Source organism: Pristiophorus japonicus, chromosome 15 (genome assembly GCF_044704955.1).
Source record: "Pristiophorus japonicus isolate sPriJap1 chromosome 15, sPriJap1.hap1, whole genome shotgun sequence".
NCBI lineage: Eukaryota > Metazoa > Chordata > Chondrichthyes > Pristiophoridae > Pristiophorus > Pristiophorus japonicus.
In genome coordinates this window covers 74,653,937-74,674,290 of record NC_091991.1, presented here as the reverse complement: position 1 = coordinate 74,674,290, position 20,354 = coordinate 74,653,937, and the positions used below count along the sequence as shown (strand labels likewise).

Here is a 20,354-nt window from a genome sequence, read left to right as displayed (position 1 = left end):
TTCGGAGGTCCATTACAAATCACTTCTCCAGTTGGTTTCTCGCTCCTCTCTGATTGCAGTAGTGCACCTCATTTATTGATATAAATAAATGCAGTAAAAGCTTAGTATGCTTGTGCTGTTCCTAACCTACATATACGTTTTGACTCTGTTAAATAAGGCATATGTGTAAAGCATCAGTGTTGTGGCACAAGGAAATCATCCGGGTTTTTTTCTCTCTCCGTCAAGTGAAAGAAAAGGTAGATTACAGTATCTGTTATTTTTCTATGAATTAGGGTCAGTATATTTCATTTGATTCAGCGGGGCCGGAATTCAGCCTCCCAAAAATGCCTCTTCCCGTCGGAAAGTGGCAGCCACACAGCGGAGTCGAATGACCGCCGCTCGCGGAATTCTCCTCGGTGCTTTTTCCGGTGGCCCCCACTTCCGCCCCGCTGCTGCCGACCTAAGTGCGTCATCAAAGCACGCGCCGCCGATCTCCCGCACCTCCATCGAAATTCACCTGGAAAAACTTTGGCCCGCCGCGCGGTGCCCCTAACAACTTTTTCTGTCGGTGCACTGTGTTCGAAGTGTGTGCGGCATAGCTGTGTGCGGTGGTTATCCAAGGGGAGGATGCACTGCCGCGGCCGCCATTTTTTTTTTTTTTGTCAGCCGACTGCCAGGTTGGGCCGACAATTATGCCCCCGGGTTCAGCCGGGCCGCCAACAGGCAGCCTGGCACAGGCCGCTGGGCCGGCCGAAAACCTCCCTGGTGGCCCAGTGGACCTAACTAAAATAATCGCAGTGAAAGGGAGAGACGTTGTGACGCACAAGCGTCATGACATCATCAGCGCCAGACTGATGACTGACAGCGGTGGAGATTCTGTGCCGCCTCTCTCGCGTGCTCACCGCCACAAAAAAAAGCCAAAGAGCAGAATTTCACTCGAGGCCACCTCATCCACTGCGGTGGAAAAAATACATCAAACAGCGATAGTTGCGACCCTTTTCGGGCGGACCTGAATTTCTACTCCAGTGTCTTCTGCTTGCATTTGGAAACAAATATTCCATTGCCATTAACAGAGCAATGCCAAGACATTTTGTTTGGGGTCAGATACAGTACCAGGTTTCACAGATACCACTGTTGCATGTACATCCTTTTGAGGTCACGTCCTCTGCATTGGAAAGGTGTTCACATTAGTCGCTAAAAATTAAGGTCCATGACAAACTGATTTTATTACATGTCTTGAGTTGTCATTTTTCCACGAATGTGTCACTTGGCTTTTGCCAAAGTCCCTGAAGTGAGAAAAAAGTTACTTTTTGTGTTTGAAAGTTGAATCAAATGGGTGGGTAAACTGACAAGGAAGTTGTTTGAGTGTTTGCCAGTAGCGGCGCGAGGAAAGAAAGTCTTGTTGGAAAGAATCCCAGTGTCTGAAAAATTCCAGTCTCATGTTTTGAAAAACGTTTTTTGCTCGCTCATTCATAACGGAACATCAATACCATGAAGTGTGACACTCCTCCATTCTGGGATTTCAGTGTTACTGTAAAGCACCAACAGGTCATGTACAACAGCATCTTGTACTTCGATAGCAGCTTTCATGTAAAGAAAGTTCCAGAGCACTTCACAAATAGATGTAAGCTGAGGCAGAACGTGAGAGGTTAGGAGGGGCGACTGAACGCTTGGTTAAAGAGGTGGGCCCTGAGGAAGTTTTTAAAGATGGAGAGAGAGGTGACCTTGTCCTTCCCTATCTCTAACCTTCTCCTGCACTCGAACTCCCCTCCCTCCAAACTCTCTTCCTCTGACTCTTGTCTCTTGTGTATCCCCCCCTTCCCTCATTCGTCTAGGTCCCACACTGCGAAATTTCCTCCTGAACCCCTCATTAACTCCCTTTCCTCCTTTAAGATGCTCCTTTAAATCCACCTCTTTGACTAAGCTTTTGCTCACCTCTTCTAATCTTTCTCTATCTTTGGCTTGGCATCCATTTTTTTTTTGATTATGCTTTCTGTGAAATATTTTTCTACATTAAAGGTGCTATATAAATGTGAGCTGTTGTTGAAAAGATTTAACAAAGATTTAGCACTGGAGCAGCTGAGCACTTTGTCACCAATGGCGAGGCGAAAGGAGGGAGGGGCATGCATAGAAGATTGACGTCAGAGGAAAGGAGTGTTTGATGGTGGATATAGGGATGGAGGAGATTGTATGGTTAGGGTGGGCGAGGCAGTGAAGGGATTTAACAATGAGGACATGCGTTGGAAGATAGAGAACCAGCAGAGCTAAGTGAGGACTAGGTGATGGACATAATGTGGGACAGGCTGTGTGTGGCAGTATTTTGGACAGGTTGGAGTTTATGAAGGGTGGATGCTAGGAGGCCAGCGGTGAGAGCATTGGAGTAACATAGAAACATAGAAAATAGGTGCAGGAGTAGGCCATTCGGTCCTTCGAGCCTGCACCACCATTCAATAAGATCATGGCTGATCATTCACCTCAGTACCCCTTTCCTACTTTCTCTCCATACCCTTCGATCCCTTTAGCTGTATCTAACTCCCTCTTGAATATTTCTGAGCAGTTGATTTTGGAGATGACAAAAGCACATAAGAGGTTTTCAGTGGGGAGGCTGACGTAGGGGCGGCAGCGGGCACTGTTGCAGAGATTGAAATAAGCGGTCATGGTGATGATTGAAAGAATGTGGGGTTTAAAGCTTAGCTCAAGGTTGAACTTAGGTTTGATGCAGAGTTCAGTTACTTTGAAGCTGATCCAAAATTGTGCTGAACAGTATTGCTTGCCACAAGCAATGCGAATGTTTAGATTTTTCGCATAAGCCACCTTTACAAGTTTGGAGGGAAATTGGCACAAAATTGGTTAATTTTACTTAATTGTAGGCCGTTTTGTGGTTTTGGCCTGTATCCAGAGGACTGGGTTTAGACTGCTCAAACTAATTTCAATTACAGCCTGCAAAGAGAATTGTCTTCAATCGATCAGTTCCAGCTAGATTCAAAGTGCCAGGAGAGTGCATCAACTCACTGTGCCATCTCATTCTCCATTTCTAAAAAAAATTTAAGAAAATTGTTATTTACACCATTCACATATGCGTGTACTGGTAAGTGTCGTAAGGGAGCTTGAATTGACGAATAATTCTTATCTTGAATCATCTGCTGACTTTAACGGACAAGGGACAAATTATAACGTACAGAATTGCTGCTGCTAAAATACTTCTCAATAAAATTGACTTTTCCTGTCGTAATAAGACCATCATCTGTTATTTACTTGAGTCTTTTTCTACTTCCTATCGCAGTATATGAAATAGCAAAACATTATGAGTCTAATAATGGTAATGAGAAATAAATTGGCAGCCATGATAGAACATAGAAATTCCAACTGGGAAGACTGACCGCCAGGTTAAGAATCTTAAGACTTCATACGGTACACCAGAGGGGAGGATAGTGTATTATGGGTGCACACCACCATCAAACAGTTCTACTGCCTGCATAACCAGCTCTGATCCACTTTGGGTCATTGTAAAGCCATCATTGATTACGTTTTTGTGCCCCTCCCCAGTATCTGTTCTTATCAGTTTAATATCCCCTATCTGGTGACCAAATATCAAATTGTTTTTTGGAACAGGGAGATATCAAATTGTTTTTTGGAACAGGGAGATGGAACAGGGGCTTGCTCCGTCCACTCCACGCACCGACCTGGTATTGCAGTGTTTCCAGGAACGGTGCAGCATCCCCTCTCGGCCTTTTGGCTAAGATCAAATGTAGTAGCGCAAAGTGATCTTTGGCGCTGGAGTTGATCTGACAAGAATGAACAAAAAAAAAACTACCACAATCCACTATCTTTTATGGTCTTGTCAAAATGATGCAACTATAACTTTTATTGCCGATGTACGTATTAAACAACAAGAGTTCTGCAAAACGTTTTGGATCAGAAGTCCACTTTATTGTGTCTTCCACTGTGCATGCTCAGTAATATTGGAATGTATAGCTCTGCAGCACAATGACACAAATTCTTTCTGTTACAGATATGCACTTGTTTGGCCACTGTCCAGCTCATGATGAATTTTACCTAGTTGTGTGCAGTCACTGCAACCAGGTAGTCAAGCCACAAGCTTTCAATGGGCACTGCGGTAAGCTACAGAATAGTTCTATGCAAATGATCTTTGCAGAGGTACATCTTGCTGGGTGTTGACAAACATATACAAGACCCCCCTGTGTATGATGAGCTGAGTTGAGATTTGGGTCTACTCGGTCTAAAATACCTTTCCCCACTTCCTTGCTCATACTGCATCTGTAAAGAAGAGGAAAATATTGAAAATTTCTGATCTTTGATCCCAGTCAGGCCAGATTATAAAGGTATCGAAACAAAGGAGACTGAACGGTAAATTTGAATACATAAGTTTTTTTTCTCCAAAAACAAAATGATTAGTCATTTATATATTTTCATTTAGGGTTACTAACTATAGAGAAGGCGGAAAAGCACTTTCCATTGATAAGTTTAGTAAGCGCTGTATATTTATAACCAATGCTTAATGTTTACTTGACTGAACTTCTGCAGCACACTTAACCAAGATTTCCTATCTATAAATTATCTGGGACTTGCTCTATAAGCAGTGTCTACATGTATTAGGTAGTGCTATTGAATAATTAAATACATTTAGTCTAACATTTTTTATAATTTAACAGAGTTGAATGAATGGTCATCATGAAAATTTTAGCATGTTTTTCTACAGGTGGCTGTTTACCTTTGATGTAATTAAGACTATGTTTGTTCTGATGGATTTCTTTTGGTGTATTTGAATATTCTATTATTGAACAATTGATGCAATCCAGTGTTTGGGCCTGGCACCATTATCAACAGCTTTCCTTTGCGGAGATCTTAAGGAATGTCCATTGTTGTTGGGTTAATGGGCTTAGTCACTGGTGCTCCTGCTTCTCGGACCAGGCAATTGTGGGTTCCCCCCCATCCAGAAGAATTGAGTTCACTTGATAGCAAAGCCTCAGCACAATGTGAATGGGTGCTACACTGACAAAGAAGCAGTCTTTGGGATCAGATGGTAAAACCAAAGCTCTGTTTTTGTGTACTGCTTGATGATAAAGCACTAGTCTTCAAAGATATTGGATCACTCCCCTATATTGTCCAGTACTCCCCAGATTGAAATCTTATCAGGACCTTATTTCCTTTGCCTCCCTCCCCAGGGGGTAGTGTAAATGAAATGTACCCATTAGTTAAATAGCAAACAATCTTTATTATTTTCTATTAGAAATTTGTAGCTGATTGTTTGGGCCCTTTGGATGGGAAAAGGTTAATGCGTGGTGATAAAATTGTGGCAATTTGCTGCTCAAGTATATATTGAGCGCCTTGCACATCGTGCAGTGAATAAACTCTTGTTTTTCATCCAATAAATGTCAGTTGACTAGCTAAAAAACTGAAGAACAAAATGTTGAAACAATGTCAAGGGCCTTGTGAAGAACAGGATATAAACAAACAGATTATCTGTGTACTGTACTATTTGGACCACACCATCCAGTATGATAAACTGAGGATTTGCTTAATATTTAATATGATGCCCATTTCAAAAATTTAAATTTGAAACTAATCAAAAAACACAACTCTATTTATATAACTAATAAATGGATTTATAAATCACTAAACACATATCACAAATATTCCTTCTTTGTACTAGATGGAGCAACATTTTACACCCGTTCTTTATCGTTATATAATGACTTGGCACACAGATGAAATCTTTCCCTGGTGTTCCTATTAAGTAATAGCACGAAGTTTCATTCCCATGGCAAGAATTAATCAAAATGTACATTCTGGGGTAAAAAGTATTTCCTGAATTGCTATAGCGTTGAAATTAATATGAGCAGATGAATGCTTACTGTGCGCTTATGATCTTTTAGCCATTATTTTAACACATGCACATTTTAAGTCAGTTAGCACCTCTGCCGAAATAGCGGATATATAAACGTCATACAACGTTTCATATGCTAATATCACCAACAAGAATATCAGGGGTTGTAAGATCACAAAATGCACATTGATAGTTGCATCTCAATACATAGTTACGAGATTTTGAAGAAGCATTCTTAATGCTGATGACGTAATTGCAGAGATGAGGTTGGATAAGCCATTTCAGTTGCTTGGTCTGCTTAGTTTCAACCCAAGTTGTCCTATGCTTCAATTAGTTCACCGAGAGGAAATAGCTGTTAGCTTCTCAAGATCTCTAATGACTGGGGTATACACAGGAAGGAATCTACTAGGTACCAATGCTGAAGCATTGAGAGTCAGTTGAGTCTTTCAGGAATCATAGTGTCCCATGAATCCATAATTCAGCCATGTTTTATTTTTAAAGAAAACTGTTGGAAAACATTTCAAAAGACATTTTAATGGGAACGGTTTTAAGTCTGTCATTTTAAATGAAGTTGTGCGTTGATGCCATGGAGTTGTGAGAAGCCAAAACTCCACGTGTTAATGACAAATTGTTTGACAGAGAGTGGAATATGTTAAAAATACCAATATAAATTGTATGGAAGAATAAGAAATTTCAAGGAGGAAATTGAGAAAGACAAACACAATTGATAGTTTGTACTATTCGCTGGTGGATTTTGTAATAGAACTATGATAATGGGTTGTGCCAGCTGTTTACAAGGTTTGTGCTATTTTGTAAGGTACTATTTCAGTTCGTAAATTATCCAGAAATTTTAGTCATTCATTTTTCAAAGTTTGATAATGTATTTTCTGTGGCACCAGCATCAGTACAATAATATTTTATTTGCGGTGTTTGGTGTGAGGTAACACCAGAGTCTGTCCTTGAACACGATATGAAGTAGGGATTTTTTTTTGCAGCCTAGTTGTTGAGAAGAACAAGGCTTAGATGTTCAGTTTCACTGAGATGAATTTGCGCCTATTTGATTGAACTTTAACTAAGCCAGTCTCTGCACTGAATTTTTTATTTTGAAATCTTAATCTGCTCTTGTTCCAAACTTTATCTGTGATGAAGTGTGGTGTTAAATTCCCAGAAGCGCTGTTGTACACATGACCTTTTACATGATCTTTTGTGTGTTTGAAAAGAAAAAGGTGAGTCTTTGTTAAATCTGCAAAAATTGATTATGGAAGGTCTTGGTGAATCTGGAGAAGTCTGTACCTTGATCCCCTTCAGTAAGCAGTCAGTTTTTGATGATGTAATTCAGTAGATCTTTGTAAGTAAATTCTAAATTTATGGCAGCTGCCATTAATTCTTAAATGATCCACTACCTTGAAAGGGCTGGCTAAATTCTTAATCTGTTCTTGAACACTTTGGTGATTCATATTTTATTGGATCAGCCCAGCACCATGCATGTCTAAACAAGTTACAGTAATGGTCTTCCACCAATTCTGTGCCCATGGCTTTCCAGTTTCCTATCAAATCCTTCTGTGCTATAGTTGAAGGATTAAAAAAAATTCATTCAATGGTGACCCAAGACTCAGTTTTTCTCCTTGTCTATTTCTCCTTCATTGCAGTGATCTCTTCCACTCATTATTCAACCCTGTGAGCTCTTGCTGATGATTCGGCTCCATGTTGTTCAACTTCATTCAGATTGCAGTGTAATGCTTAGATCACTATCTTGACCTCCAAGCCTTTCAAATGGACAAGTGAAATCTTACTGCTTTTAGTCATTTGATGGCAAGTTTCCTATTTTCTCCCAAATCTAATCAAGAGTTTCCATACCTTAACTTTGGTAGCTCTATCTTTAGTCCTTCTTCATCTGTTCATATTGTTTCTCTCGCTGCCTTCTTTTAACTCAAATCTTCTTCATCTTCTCCATTGCTCAAGCCAACTCCAATAAGTTGGTTTCCATTGCTATGTTAAATAAACCTCATCATCTCATCATGGCAAACGAGCCAAAGGTGGGCAGCGGAAACGTTACAAGGAGACCCTCAAAGCCTCCCTGATGAAGTGCGACTGACACCTGGGAGATCCTGGCCAAAGACCACCCTAGGTGGAGAAAGTGCATCTGGGAGGGCGTTGAGCTCTTCGAATCTCAACGCTGCAAGCGTGAAGAGGTCAGGTGCAGGCAGCGGAAGGAGCGTGTGGCAAATCAGTCCCACCCCCCTCCCTTCCCCCGACGAATGTCTGTCCCACCTGTGACAGGGTCTGTGGCTCCCGCATTGGACTGTTCAGCCACCAAAGAACTAACTTTAGGAGTGGAAGCAAGTCTTCCTCGATTCCGAGGGACTGCCTATAAAGATGAAATAAATTTCATCATCCTAGGCAGTCCCTCGAAACGAGGATGACTTGCTTCCATGCCAAAAAAGTATGAGTTCACAGGTGTTTCAATGAAGGACCTAATACTCCAGGTCCTGAACTACATGCTAAAGGGTGGGAGAAGCCTGTGCGTGGATTTTTTTTAATGTGGGGTGGCTGTTGCACACCAGCCACCACACAGGCTTGACAGAGCTAGGTCTTGGTCCAAGACAACTGGAGACCTGCTCTGCTGCACGGACCTAGTGCGCGCACACATCACAGTGTGGGCAGGCCCGTGATGCCCCTGGGCCCCTGGCCCCAAACTCACACCTCTCCTGGGCTCCGATCACATCCCTCCACAGTCTCTTGCCGCTCCTGCTGTATCTGCCCACGCTCCAATCACCGGCCTGGACCTTGATGACATCACTCTTCACTGCCGTTGCAGCTCGTGCTGCCCCCTGAAGTGGCCTCCATGCTGCTCCCGGGCCGCCCACCTCTGCTCCTTTTATGGCCCTGACCTGTTGCTGGTGTTCTCATGCAGGTCAGGGCCTCCACGCTCGGCACTCTGCAAAGTCTAATCTGTCCAAGACTTAAATATTGGTCCCAGATGTGGGGATGGCCGTGCAACATGTCTTGAATTTTGTGAACAAGTTTTAAGAAAAAGCTCTTCTGAGAGCTGCTCCTTCTCTTACCTGCTTTCCTAGTTGGGCATCCAGCATTGTATCTGTTGATTCTTTTTTTAAGATTCCAGTACATGTAAAGTTGACTATTGAAATTAATTTCAGATTATTCACTAATTGTATACACAAAGTGAAGCATTAGTTCTGCGAAAGGTTTCTGTAGTTCCAGTCTGAATTCTTTTAATAGACGTAGGGCCTGAATTTGCTGTCGGAAGCTCCAAACCACAAGAAAAATACGAACCTACTTGATGGTCCCAGAGGTTCATAGACACGCACACCTGGGCCTCTACGCATACGCATACGTAAAGGTCCATGTATCCCGGGGCGCACATGGTTCGCAAGTGCCTCTGGGATCACGTGGGCCAGACCAACCAATTAGAAAGGGGGATCCCCATTATGCTTATGGGGTTTCCATTTACGTACGGAATCCCTAAAAGCACAATAGGAATCACCAGAAAAGCACAAATTTCACACAACGTAAATAAAAGTAAATCCTTACATGTTCAAAATGTATTAAAATTCAATTAAATGAAACGTTTAAAAGAAAATTAAATGTAAAGTTTTAAAGGGGCTAAAAATAACCTATACCTAATTTTTAAGTTTATGTTTAAATAATTTTTTTAAAAATTCATATGTATTTAAACTCTTACGCTGGTAAATGAAGGCCCTACATCTGCTTTTACCAGGCATAAAAGTTTCACAAACATTCAGTGGGCAAATAGCCCAACTGTCCACCAGCGAATGTCCATTTCCCAAGAATGCAGAGGTTCTGTCAATCTGAAACTTGACAGATCGCAAGTTCCGGGTTTTCGGGCATGTGCAGCGCATGCGGGAACCTGGAACCTGGAACCTGCGGGGCACTTACAGCCAAGTATGCACCACGGACATGGGCACAGGACCCAGAAAATCCGGGCCATAGTTTACAAAATGTTTTAATAGGCATCTTTTACAAACATAACCTGTCTATTTATATTTCTATGTGTAGTATGAATTGCCTGTGCTACCAAAAAAGCACATTGGTACTCTTGACAAATATACAATTTAATAATGTTTTTTGAAAACTGTGTACATATTTCCTCTTTAAGCCATATTGAGCACACCCGTCATGAGATTGTGGTGTGTTCAGTGCTGGTTTTGTAAAATCAAGTGACTGGTCAATAGATTGATTTATTCGATTTTGTAAATTCTAACTATTGTATAAATTCTGGACACCATGGTACTGAGTACTTTTGTTACTGAGTAATTAAGAAATAATGCAGTTGTAGATCCTAAATGTTAGATCCATTCACAACTCCTTCAACCACTTTGAAAGTTGCCATGATCCTTTTCCTTGTGGTTTTAGTGCCACTTTTCATCCTTTCATCCCTGTTGAGGGTCCTTTAAGTGACATTTCTTCTCAAAGTTCACCAGATATATTTTTGTAATTTTTTTGAATAGATGATAACATACAAGGTTTATTTGTTTCTTATCTATTTTTAGCTCCATTGGAGGCTAACTGATCTTGCTGTTGGAGGTATCTCTAGCTTGGCAGCTGCTAGGCTCCTCTTCTTATGGAGAGGGTTGGTTGCCTCAAACTCAGAAGAAACAGCAGGAAAGGACTAGCTTGTGATCCATTGGTGTTATATACAATGTGCGATGAACAAGCTAGATGCAACATTTTATTAAACAATCTAGTCCATTTACTGTGGCATTGCATATGGGGCGTCTTCAGCTAAAGTGGAGTTAGAGGGTTGAGATTAATAGACCAAGACGTGCATTTTAAAGTCGTACATTCTGCCCTAAATATTTCCATTATAAATTACTATGTCCACACTTATCATGTTTACATAGCTAGTTTCATTATATGTTGTAGCTAGTTTCCATTATATGTTGTAACTTGCCTCTGAATCAGAAGGTTGTGGGTTCAAGTCCCACTCCAGGGACTTAAGCACATAAATCTAGGCTGACACTCCAGTGTAGTGCTGAGGGAGTGCTGCACTGTCGGAGGTGCCGTCTTTCGAATGAGACGTTAAACCGAGGCCCCGTCTACTCACTCATGTGTACGTAAAAGATCTCATGACACTATTTCAAAGAAGAGCAGGGGAGTTATCCCCGGTGTTCTGGCCAATATTTATCCCTCAATCAACATCACTAAAAACAGATTATCTGGTCATTATCACATTGCTGTTTGTGGGAGCTTGCTGTGCACAAATTGGCTGCTGCATTCCCCACACTAAAACAGTGACTACACTCCAAAAGTACTTCATTGGCTGTAAAGCGCTTTGAGACATCCGGTGGTTGTGAAAGGCGCTATATAAATCAAAGTCTTTCTTTTTTTAATTAAACTTTCCTGGTAGTTCTGGTGTTGTAGTACCTCTACTGGGTGCAGGATGTAATTACAGGCTGACAAGTTTACACGGTAGTTTCTATTATAAATTCGCATGTAGCAATTTATAATGGAAAAAAATTGATAGGGCGCAGACATAAGGTGGTAGGGTTTCCGCTTTAGGCGCAAATCGACAATCCGGGCACTAATTGCGCTCAGAATTACACAAGTTTTCCGAATTGATTTTATGGATTAAGTTTCTGCTCAAACTTATTTGTATATCACCAAATATAAAATCTTCCACGAACCAGCGCAATGGGAGTGTTTTAGAACGTCTTTTTTTTCTTGCATTAAAAAATATTCCTTAATCTACTTAGAGTAATAACCTGGTGAAGTTTTATTAATACAGCTGAAAATTGATTTATCACCAAAAATGAGCATTTTTAATAACTGTCAAGTATATCATCTGTGAGTAACTGAAAATGATTTAAAAAAAAACAATACTGAACCATTTACTAGTTTCATTGGTGTACAGTAGTCAGTTTCTTAGAAATTACATATATAATATTTAAAAGCTTTTAAAACATACCTATGAGTGTCCTTGCGCCAAAAAGTAAACAGCTTAATTTTTAAAGCATGTCCTCGAAGGTCCACAAATGGACGCAATTAACGGAAACTCAGCATGTGATTAATGTGATCTGAGGGCATGGGCAGTTTTGTGGGCAAGGCCGGCTTCCAGCGCGATGTTTTTTGAACCAGTGCGCAAGATTGTCACCTCAATTTGGCTGGACTTAATTTGCATTTGAATTCCTCGATCTGTTTGGCCGATTTCGGGCGAATTGCGCTGAAATAAATGGTGCAACCTGCGGAAACTCATGGCCAAAGTTTTTAATATAGAGATGCACTTTAAAAAGTTTGAAATACGGAAAATATACTGAACTGTGAAACTTTTGTGGTCCTTTGACTAAATCCGGAGTTTTCACTCATCATTGGGTCAAAGACTCCAATCACAAGCAGCGTCTTGCGGCAGCCGGTCGTGGCCAGGATTTTGATAAAGCGTAACAATGGGTGTTTTGCCAAATTCAGTTAATTGCTCAGCATTGCTTGCAAGTCCTTTACAAAAATAGGGAAATTTTAAATATTTTGCAGTTTCAGTTTGAAACTCATAGACCTTGTTATAGTACATCATTGGCTGTAAAGTGCTTTGGGACATCCAGTGGACATGAAAGGCGCTATATAAATGCAAATCTTTCTTTCTTTTTAGTTAGTAGGGGATGTGAAGTACTTTAGGCCAGTCACCCTTTGAAAATCACTTGGGTAAGGTGGGACGATGAAAGCCCCCACTAAAACTAGATTAAAAAATTAAAACAAACTTCAGCGGCCTATTGTACCAGTGGTCCCCTATAACTGGAAAACACGCCTGTCTTGTTGGCTATTATCAATCATTAAGAATCACATTGTTGAAAAGCAACATTCCTGATGTGTTTTGGAATATCTGCTTTGCTCAGTAATGCAAGCTGCCAATGAAAATACGATAGCTGCTTGAATCACTGTGAAATAACCAACACTCCTTCAATGCATGGTAAGCATGATCTTAATATATTTATTTCCCCTTTTTTCTCTCGAATCCTCTTTAAAAAAAATCTCATTTCCCTTTTTTGTTTATTTTTCTCTTTCCCCTCTCAGCCTTTCCTCCCAATCTCCTGTTTTTTTGTTCCCCCACACTTTCTATTTTTCTCTCAATAGCCCGCCTGTGTATGGGTACTAGTGTATGGGTACTAGTGTACGGGTACTAGTGTGTGGGCACGAATGTATGGGCACTAGTGTGAGGCCGTAGTATGTTGGTACTAGTGTGTGGGCACAAGTGTGTGGGCACTAATGTGTTGGTACTAATATATGGGTACGAGTGTAGGGGTACTAGTGTGAGGGCACTAGTGTGTTGGTACTAGTGTGTGGGTACTAGTATGAGGGCAGTAGTGTATGGGCACTAGTGTGAGGGCAGTAGTGTGTTGGTACTAGTGTATGGGCACTAGTGTGTGGGTACTAGTGTGAGGGCACTAGTGTGAGGGCACTAGTGTGAGGGCACTAGTGTGTGGGTACTTGTGTGAGGGCACCAGTGTGTGGGTACTAGTGTGAGGGCAGTAGTGTGAGGGCACTAGTGTGTGGGAACTAGTGTGTGGGCACTAGTGTGTGGGGACTAGTGTGAGGGTACTAGTGTGTGGGTACTAGTGTGAGGGTACTAGTGTGAGGGTACCAGTGTGAGTGTACTAGTGTGTGGGCACTAGTGTGTGGGTATTGGTGTGAGGATACTAGTGTGTGGGCACGAGAGTGGGCACGTGTGTGTGTGCACTAGTGTGAAGGCAGTAGTATGTGGGCACGAGTGTGTGGGCACGAGTGTGGGTACTTGTGTATGGGTACTAGTGTGTGGGTACTAGTGTGAGGATACTAGTGTATGGGTATTGTGTGTGGGCACGTGTGTGGGTACTAGTGTGTGGGTACTAGTGTGTGGGTACTAGTGTACGGTACTAGTGTGTGGGAACTAGTGTGTGGGCACTAGTGTGAGGGTACTAGTGTGAGGGCACTAGTTTGAGGGTACTAGTTTGAGGGTACTAGTGTGAGGGTACTAGTGTGAGGATACCAGTGTGTGGGTATTGTGTGTGGGCAGTAGTGTGTGGGTACTAGTGTGAGGGTATTTGTGTGAGGGTACTAGTGTGTGGGTACTAGCGTACGGTACTAGTGTCTGGGTACTAGTGTGTGGGCACTAGTGTCTGGGTACTAGTGTGTGGGTACTAGTGTGTGGGCACTAGTGTGTGTGTACTAGTTTACGGTACTAGTGTGTGGGTACCAGTGTGAGGGTACTTTTGTGTGGGCACTAGTGTGTGGGTACTGGTTGTGGGTACTAGTGTGTGGGGACAAGTATGTGGATTCTAGTGTGTGGGTAGTAGTGTGAGGGTACTAGTGTAGGTACTAGTGTGTGGGCACAAGTGTACGGTACTAGTGTGTGGGTACTAGTGTGAGAGTACTAGTGTGTGGGTTCTAGTGTGGAGGCACTAGTGTATGGGTACTAGTTTGGGGGCACTAGTGTATGGGTACTAGTGTGGGTACTAGTCTGTGGGCACTAGTGTGGGTACTATTGTGTGTGGGTACTATTGTGTGTGGGCACTAGTGTGAGGGTACTGGTGTGTGGGCACTAGTGTGAGGGTACTGGTGTGTGGGCACTAGTGTATGGTAATAGTGTGTGGGTACTAGTGTGAGGACACTAGTGTGAGGGTACTAGTAGTGAGGGCACTAGTGTGTGGATACTAGTGTGAGGGCACTAGTGTGTGGGCACTTGTGTGTGGGCACTAGTGTATGGGTACTAGTGTGGGGGCACTAGTTTGTGGGCACTAGTGTGTGGGAGCACTAATGTATGGGTACTAGTGTGTGGGTACTAGTCTGTGGGCACTAGTGTGGGTAGTATTGTGTGTGGGTACTATTGGGTGTGGGCACTAGTGTGAGGGTACTAGTGTGTGGGCACTAATGTGTGGTCACTAGTGTGTGGGTACTAGTGTGAGGGCACTAGTGTGAGGGCACTAGTGTGTGGGTACTTGTGTGAGGGCACCAGTGTGTGGGTACTAGTGTGTGGGTACTAGTGTGAGGGCAGTAGTGTGAGGGCACTAGTGTGGGAACTAGTGTGTGGGAACTAGTGTGTGGGCACTAGTGTGTGGGGACTAGTGTGAGGGTACTAGTGTATGGGTACTAGTGTGAGGGTACTAGTGTGAGGGTACCAGTGTGAGTGTACTAGTGTCAGGGTACTAGTGTGTGGGCACTAGTGTGTGGGTATTGGTGTGAGGATACTAGTGTGTGGGCACGAGAGTGGGCACGTGTGTGTGTGCACTAGTGTGAAGGCAGTAGTATGTGGGCACGAGTGTGTGGGCACGAGTGTTGGTACTAGTGTATGGGTACTAGTGTGTGGGTACTAGTGTGAGGATACTAGTGTATGGGTATTGTGTGTGGGCACGTGTGTGGGTACTAGTGTGTGGGCACTAGTGTGTGGGTACTAGTGTACGGTACTAGTGTGTGGGCACTAGTGTGAGGGTACTAGTAGTGAGGGCACTAGTGTGTGGATACTAGTGTGAGGGCACTAGTGTGTGGGCACTAGTGTGTGGGCAATAGTGTATGGGTACTAGTGTGGGGGCACTAGTTTGTGGGCACTAGTGTGTGGGAGCACTAATGTATGGGTACTAGTGTGTGGGTACTAGTCTGTGGGCACTAGTGTGGGTAGTATTGTGTGTGGGTACTATTGGGTGTGGGCACTAGTGTGAGGGTACTAGTGTGTGGGCACTAATGTGTGGTCACTAGTGTGTGGGTACTAGTGTGAGGGCACTAGTGTGAGGGCACTAGTGTGAGGGCACTAGTGTGTGGGTACTTGTGTGAGGGCACCAGTGTGTGGGTACTAGTGTGAGGGCAGTAGTGTGAGGGCACTAGTGTGTGGGAACTAGTGTGTGGGCACTAGTGTGTGGGGACTAGTGTGAGGGTACTAGTGTGTGGGTACTAGTGTGAGGGTACTAGTGTGAGGGTACCAGTGTGAGTGTACTAGTGTGTGGGCACTAGTGTGTGGGTATTGGTGTGAGGATACTAGTGTGTGGGCACGAGAGTGGGCACGTGTGTGTGTGCACTAGTGTGAAGGCAGTAGTATGTGGGCACGAGTGTGTGGGCACGAGTGTGGGTACTTGTGTATGGGTACTAGTGTGTGGGTACTAGTGTGAGGATACTAGTGTATGGGTATTGTGTGTGGGCACGTGTGTGGGTACTAGTGTGTGGGTACTAGTGTGTGGGTACTAGTGTACGGTACTAGTGTGTGGGAACTAGTGTGTGGGCACTAGTGTGAGGGTACTAGTGTGAGGGCACTAGTTTGAGGGTACTAGTTTGAGGGTACTAGTGTGAGGGTACTAGTGTGAGGATACCAGTGTGTGGGTATTGTGTGTGGGCAGTAGTGTGTGGGTACTAGTGTGAGGGTATTTGTGTGAGGGTACTAGTGTGTGGGTACTAGCGTACGGTACTAGTGTCTGGGTACTAGTGTGTGGGCACTAGTGTCTGGGTACTAGTGTGTGGGTACTAGTGTGTGGGCACTAGTGTGTGTGTACTAGTTTACGGTACTAGTGTGTGGGTACCAGTGTGAGGGTACTTTTGTGTGGGCACTAGTGTGTGGGTACTGGTTGTGGGTACTAGTGTGTGGGGACAAGTATGTGGATTCTAGTGTGTGGGTAGTAGTGTGAGGGTACTAGTGTAGGTACTAGTGTGTGGGCACAAGTGTACGGTACTAGTGTGTGGGTACTAGTGTGAGAGTACCAGTGTGTGGGTTCTAGTGTGGAGGCACTAGTGTATGGGTACTAGTTTGGGGGCACTAGTGTATGGGTACTAGTGTGGGTACTAGTCTGTGGGCACTAGTGTGGGTACTATTGTGTGTGGGTACTATTGTGTGTGGGCACTAGTGTGAGGGTACTGGTGTGTGGGCACTAGTGTGAGGGTACTGGTGTGTGGGCACTAGTGTATGGTAATAGTGTGTGGGTACTAGTGTGAGGACACTAGTGTGAGGGTACTAGTAGTGAGGGCACTAGTGTGTGGATACTAGTGTGAGGGCACTAGTGTGTGGGCACTTGTGTGTGGGCACTAGTGTATGGGTACTAGTGTGGGGGCACTAGTTTGTGGGCACTAGTGTGTGGGAGCACTAATGTATGGGTACTAGTGTGTGGGTACTAGTCTGTGGGCACTAGTGTGGGTAGTATTGTGTGTGGGTACTATTGGGTGTGGGCACTAGTGTGAGGGTACTAGTGTGTGGGCACTAATGTGTGGTCACTAGTGTGTGGGTACTAGTGTGAGGGCACTAGTGTGAGGGCACTAGTGTGTGGGTACTTGTGTGAGGGCACCAGTGTGTGGGTACTAGTGTGTGGGTACTAGTGTGAGGGCAGTAGTGTGAGGGCACTAGTGTGGGAACTAGTGTGTGGGAACTAGTGTGTGGGCACTAGTGTGTGGGGACTAGTGTGAGGGTACTAGTGTATGGGTACTAGTGTGAGGGTACTAGTGTGAGGGTACCAGTGTGAGTGTACTAGTGTCAGGGTACTAGTGTGTGGGCACTAGTGTGTGGGTATTGGTGTGAGGATACTAGTGTGTGGGCACGAGAGTGGGCACGTGTGTGTGTGCACTAGTGTGAAGGCAGTAGTATGTGGGCACGAGTGTGTGGGCACGAGTGTTGGTACTAGTGTATGGGTACTAGTGTGTGGGTACTAGTGTGAGGATACTAGTGTATGGGTATTGTGTGTGGGCACGTGTGTGGGTACTAGTGTGTGGGCACTAGTGTGTGGGTACTAGTGTACGGTACTAGTGTGTGGGCACTAGTGTGAGGGTACTAGTAGTGAGGGCACTAGTGTGTGGATACTAGTGTGAGGGCACTAGTGTGTGGGCACTAGTGTGTGGGCAATAGTGTATGGGTACTAGTGTGGGGGCACTAGTTTGTGGGCACTAGTGTGTGGGAGCACTAATGTATGGGTACTAGTGTGTGGGTACTAGTCTGTGGGCACTAGTGTGGGTAGTATTGTGTGTGGGTACTATTGGGTGTGGGCACTAGTGTGAGGGTACTAGTGTGTGGGCACTAATGTGTGGTCACTAGTGTGTGGGTACTAGTGTGAGGGCACTAGTGTGAGGGCACTAGTGTGAGGGCACTAGTGTGTGGGTACTTGTGTGAGGGCACCAGTGTGTGGGTACTAGTGTGAGGGCAGTAGTGTGAGGGCACTAGTGTGTGGGAACTAGTGTGTGGGCACTAGTGTGTGGGGACTAGTGTGAGGGTACTAGTGTGTGGGTACTAGTGTGAGGGTACTAGTGTGAGGGTACCAGTGTGAGTGTACTAGTGTGTGGGCACTAGTGTGTGGGTATTGGTGTGAGGATACTAGTGTGTGGGCACGAGAATGGGCACGTGTGTGTGTGCACTAGTGTGAAGGCAGTAGTATGTGGGCACGAGTGTGTGGGCACGAGTGTGGGTACTTGTGTATGGGTACTAGTGTGTGGGTACTAGTGTGAGGATACTAGTGTATGGGTATTGTGTGTGGGCACGTGTGTGGGTACTAGTGTGTGGGTACTAGTGTGTGGGTACTAGTGTACGGTACTAGTGTGTGGGAACTAGTGTGTGGGCACTAGTGTGTGGGCACTAGTGTGAGGGTACTAGTGTGAGGGCACTAGTTTGAGGGTACTAGTTTGAGGGTACTAGTGTGAGGGTACTAGTGTGAGGATACCAGTGTGTGGGTATTGTGTGTGGGCAGTAGTGTGTGGGTACTAGTGTGAGGGTATTTGTGTGAGGGTACTAGTGTGTGGGTACTAGTGTGTGGGCACTAGTGTGTGTGTACTAGTTTACGGTACTAGTGTGTGGGTACCAGTGTGAGGGTACTTTTGTGTGGGCACTAGTGTGTGGGTACTGGTTGTGGGTACTAGTGTGTGGGGACAAGTATGTGGATTCTAGTGTGTGGGTAGTAGTGTGAGGGTACTAGTGTAGGTACTAGTGTGTGGGCACAAGTGTACGGTACTAGTGTGTGGGTACTAGTGTGAGGGTTCTAGTGTGTGGTTACTAGTGTGGGTACTAGTCTGTGGGCACTAGTGTGGGTACTATTGTGTGTGGGTACTATTGTGTGTGGGCACTAGTGTGAGGGTACTGGTGTGTGGGCACTAGTGTATGGTAATAGTGTGTGGGTACTAGTGTGAGGACAGTAGTGTGAGTGTACTAGTGGTGAGGGCACTAGTGTGTGGATACTAGTGTGTGGGCACTAGTGTGTGGGCACTAGTGTATGGGTACTAGTGTGGGGGCACTAGTTTGTGGTCACTAGTGTGTGGGTACTAGTGTGAGGGCACTAGTGTGAGGGCACTAGTGTGTGGGTACTTGTGTGTGGGCACTAGTGTGAGGGCACTAGTGTGTGGGGACTAGTGTGTGGGTACTAGTGTGAGGGTACTAGTGTGAGGGTACCAGTGTGAGTGTACTAGTGTCAGGGTACTAGTGTGTGGGCACTAGTGTGTGGGTATTGGTGTGAGGATACTAGTGTGTGGGCACGAGAGTGGGCACGTGTGTGTGTGCACTAGTGTGAAGGCAGTAGTATGTGGGCACGAGTGTGTGGGCACGAGTGTGGGTACTTGTGTATGGGTACTAGTGTGTGGGTACTAGTGTGAGGATACTAGTGTATGGGTATTGTGTGTGGGCACGTGTGTGGGTACTAGTGTGTGGGTACTAGTGTGTGGGTACTAGTGTACGGTACTAGTGTGTGGGAACTAGTGTGTGGGCACTAGTGTGTGGGCACTAGTGTGAGGGTACTAGTGTGAGGGCACTAGTTTGAGGGTACTAGTTTGAGGGTACTAGTGTGAGGGTACTAGTGTGAGGATACCAGTGTGTGGGTATTGTGTGTGGGCAGTAGTGTGTGGGTACTAGTGTGAGGGTATTTGTGTGAGGGTACTAGTGTGTGGGTACTAGTGTGTGGGCACTAGTGTGTGTGTACTAGTTTACGGTACTAGTGTGTGGGTACCAGTGTGAGGGTACTTTTGTGTGGGCACTAGTGTGTGGGTACTGGTTGTGGGTACTAGTGTGTGGGGACAAGTATGTGGATTCTAGTGTGTGGGTAGTAGTGTGAGGGTACTAGTGTAGGTACTAGTGTGTGGGCACAAGTGTACGGTACTAGTGTGTGGGTACTAGTGTGAGGGTTCTAGTGTGTGGTTACTAGTGTGGGTACTAGTCTGTGGGCACTAGTGTGGGTACTATTGTGTGTGGGTACTATTGTGTGTGGGCACTAGTGTGAGGGTACTGGTGTGTGGGCACTAGTGTATGGTAATAGTGTGTGGGTACTAGTGTGAGGACAGTAGTGTGAGTGTACTAGTGGTGAGGGCACTAGTGTGTGGATACTAGTGTGTGGGCACTAGTGTGTGGGCACTAGTGTATGGGTACTAGTGTGGGGGCACTAGTTTGTGGTCACTAGTGTGTGGGTACTAGTGTGAGGGCACTAGTGTGAGGGCACTAGTGTGAGGGCACTAGTGTGTGGGTACTTGTGTGTGGGCACTAGTGTGAGGGCACTAGTGTGTGGGGACTAGTGTGTGGGTACTAGTGTGAGGGTACTAGTGTGAGGGTACCAGTGTGAGTGTACTAGTGTCAGGGTACTAG

General features: G+C 44.7%; 1 protein-coding gene and 1 pseudogene across 3 annotated transcripts in view; both read left to right on the top strand.

Annotated features, from left to right (window-relative positions):
- LOC139280852 (ataxin-7-like protein 1) overlaps nucleotides 1-20,354 on the top strand; it is a 464,769-nt gene that overhangs the window by 74,551 nt on the left and 369,864 nt on the right. For all 3 annotated transcript variants that reach the window (XM_070900603.1, XM_070900602.1, XM_070900601.1), the window contains exon 3: nucleotides 3,992-4,096. In XM_070900603.1, coding sequence (XP_070756704.1) covers nucleotides 3,992-4,096 — 105 coding nt within the window. The remainder of the gene's footprint in view (nucleotides 1-3,991; nucleotides 4,097-20,354) is intronic.
- LOC139225967 (U2 spliceosomal RNA) lies at nucleotides 3,494-3,699 on the top strand (annotated as a pseudogene).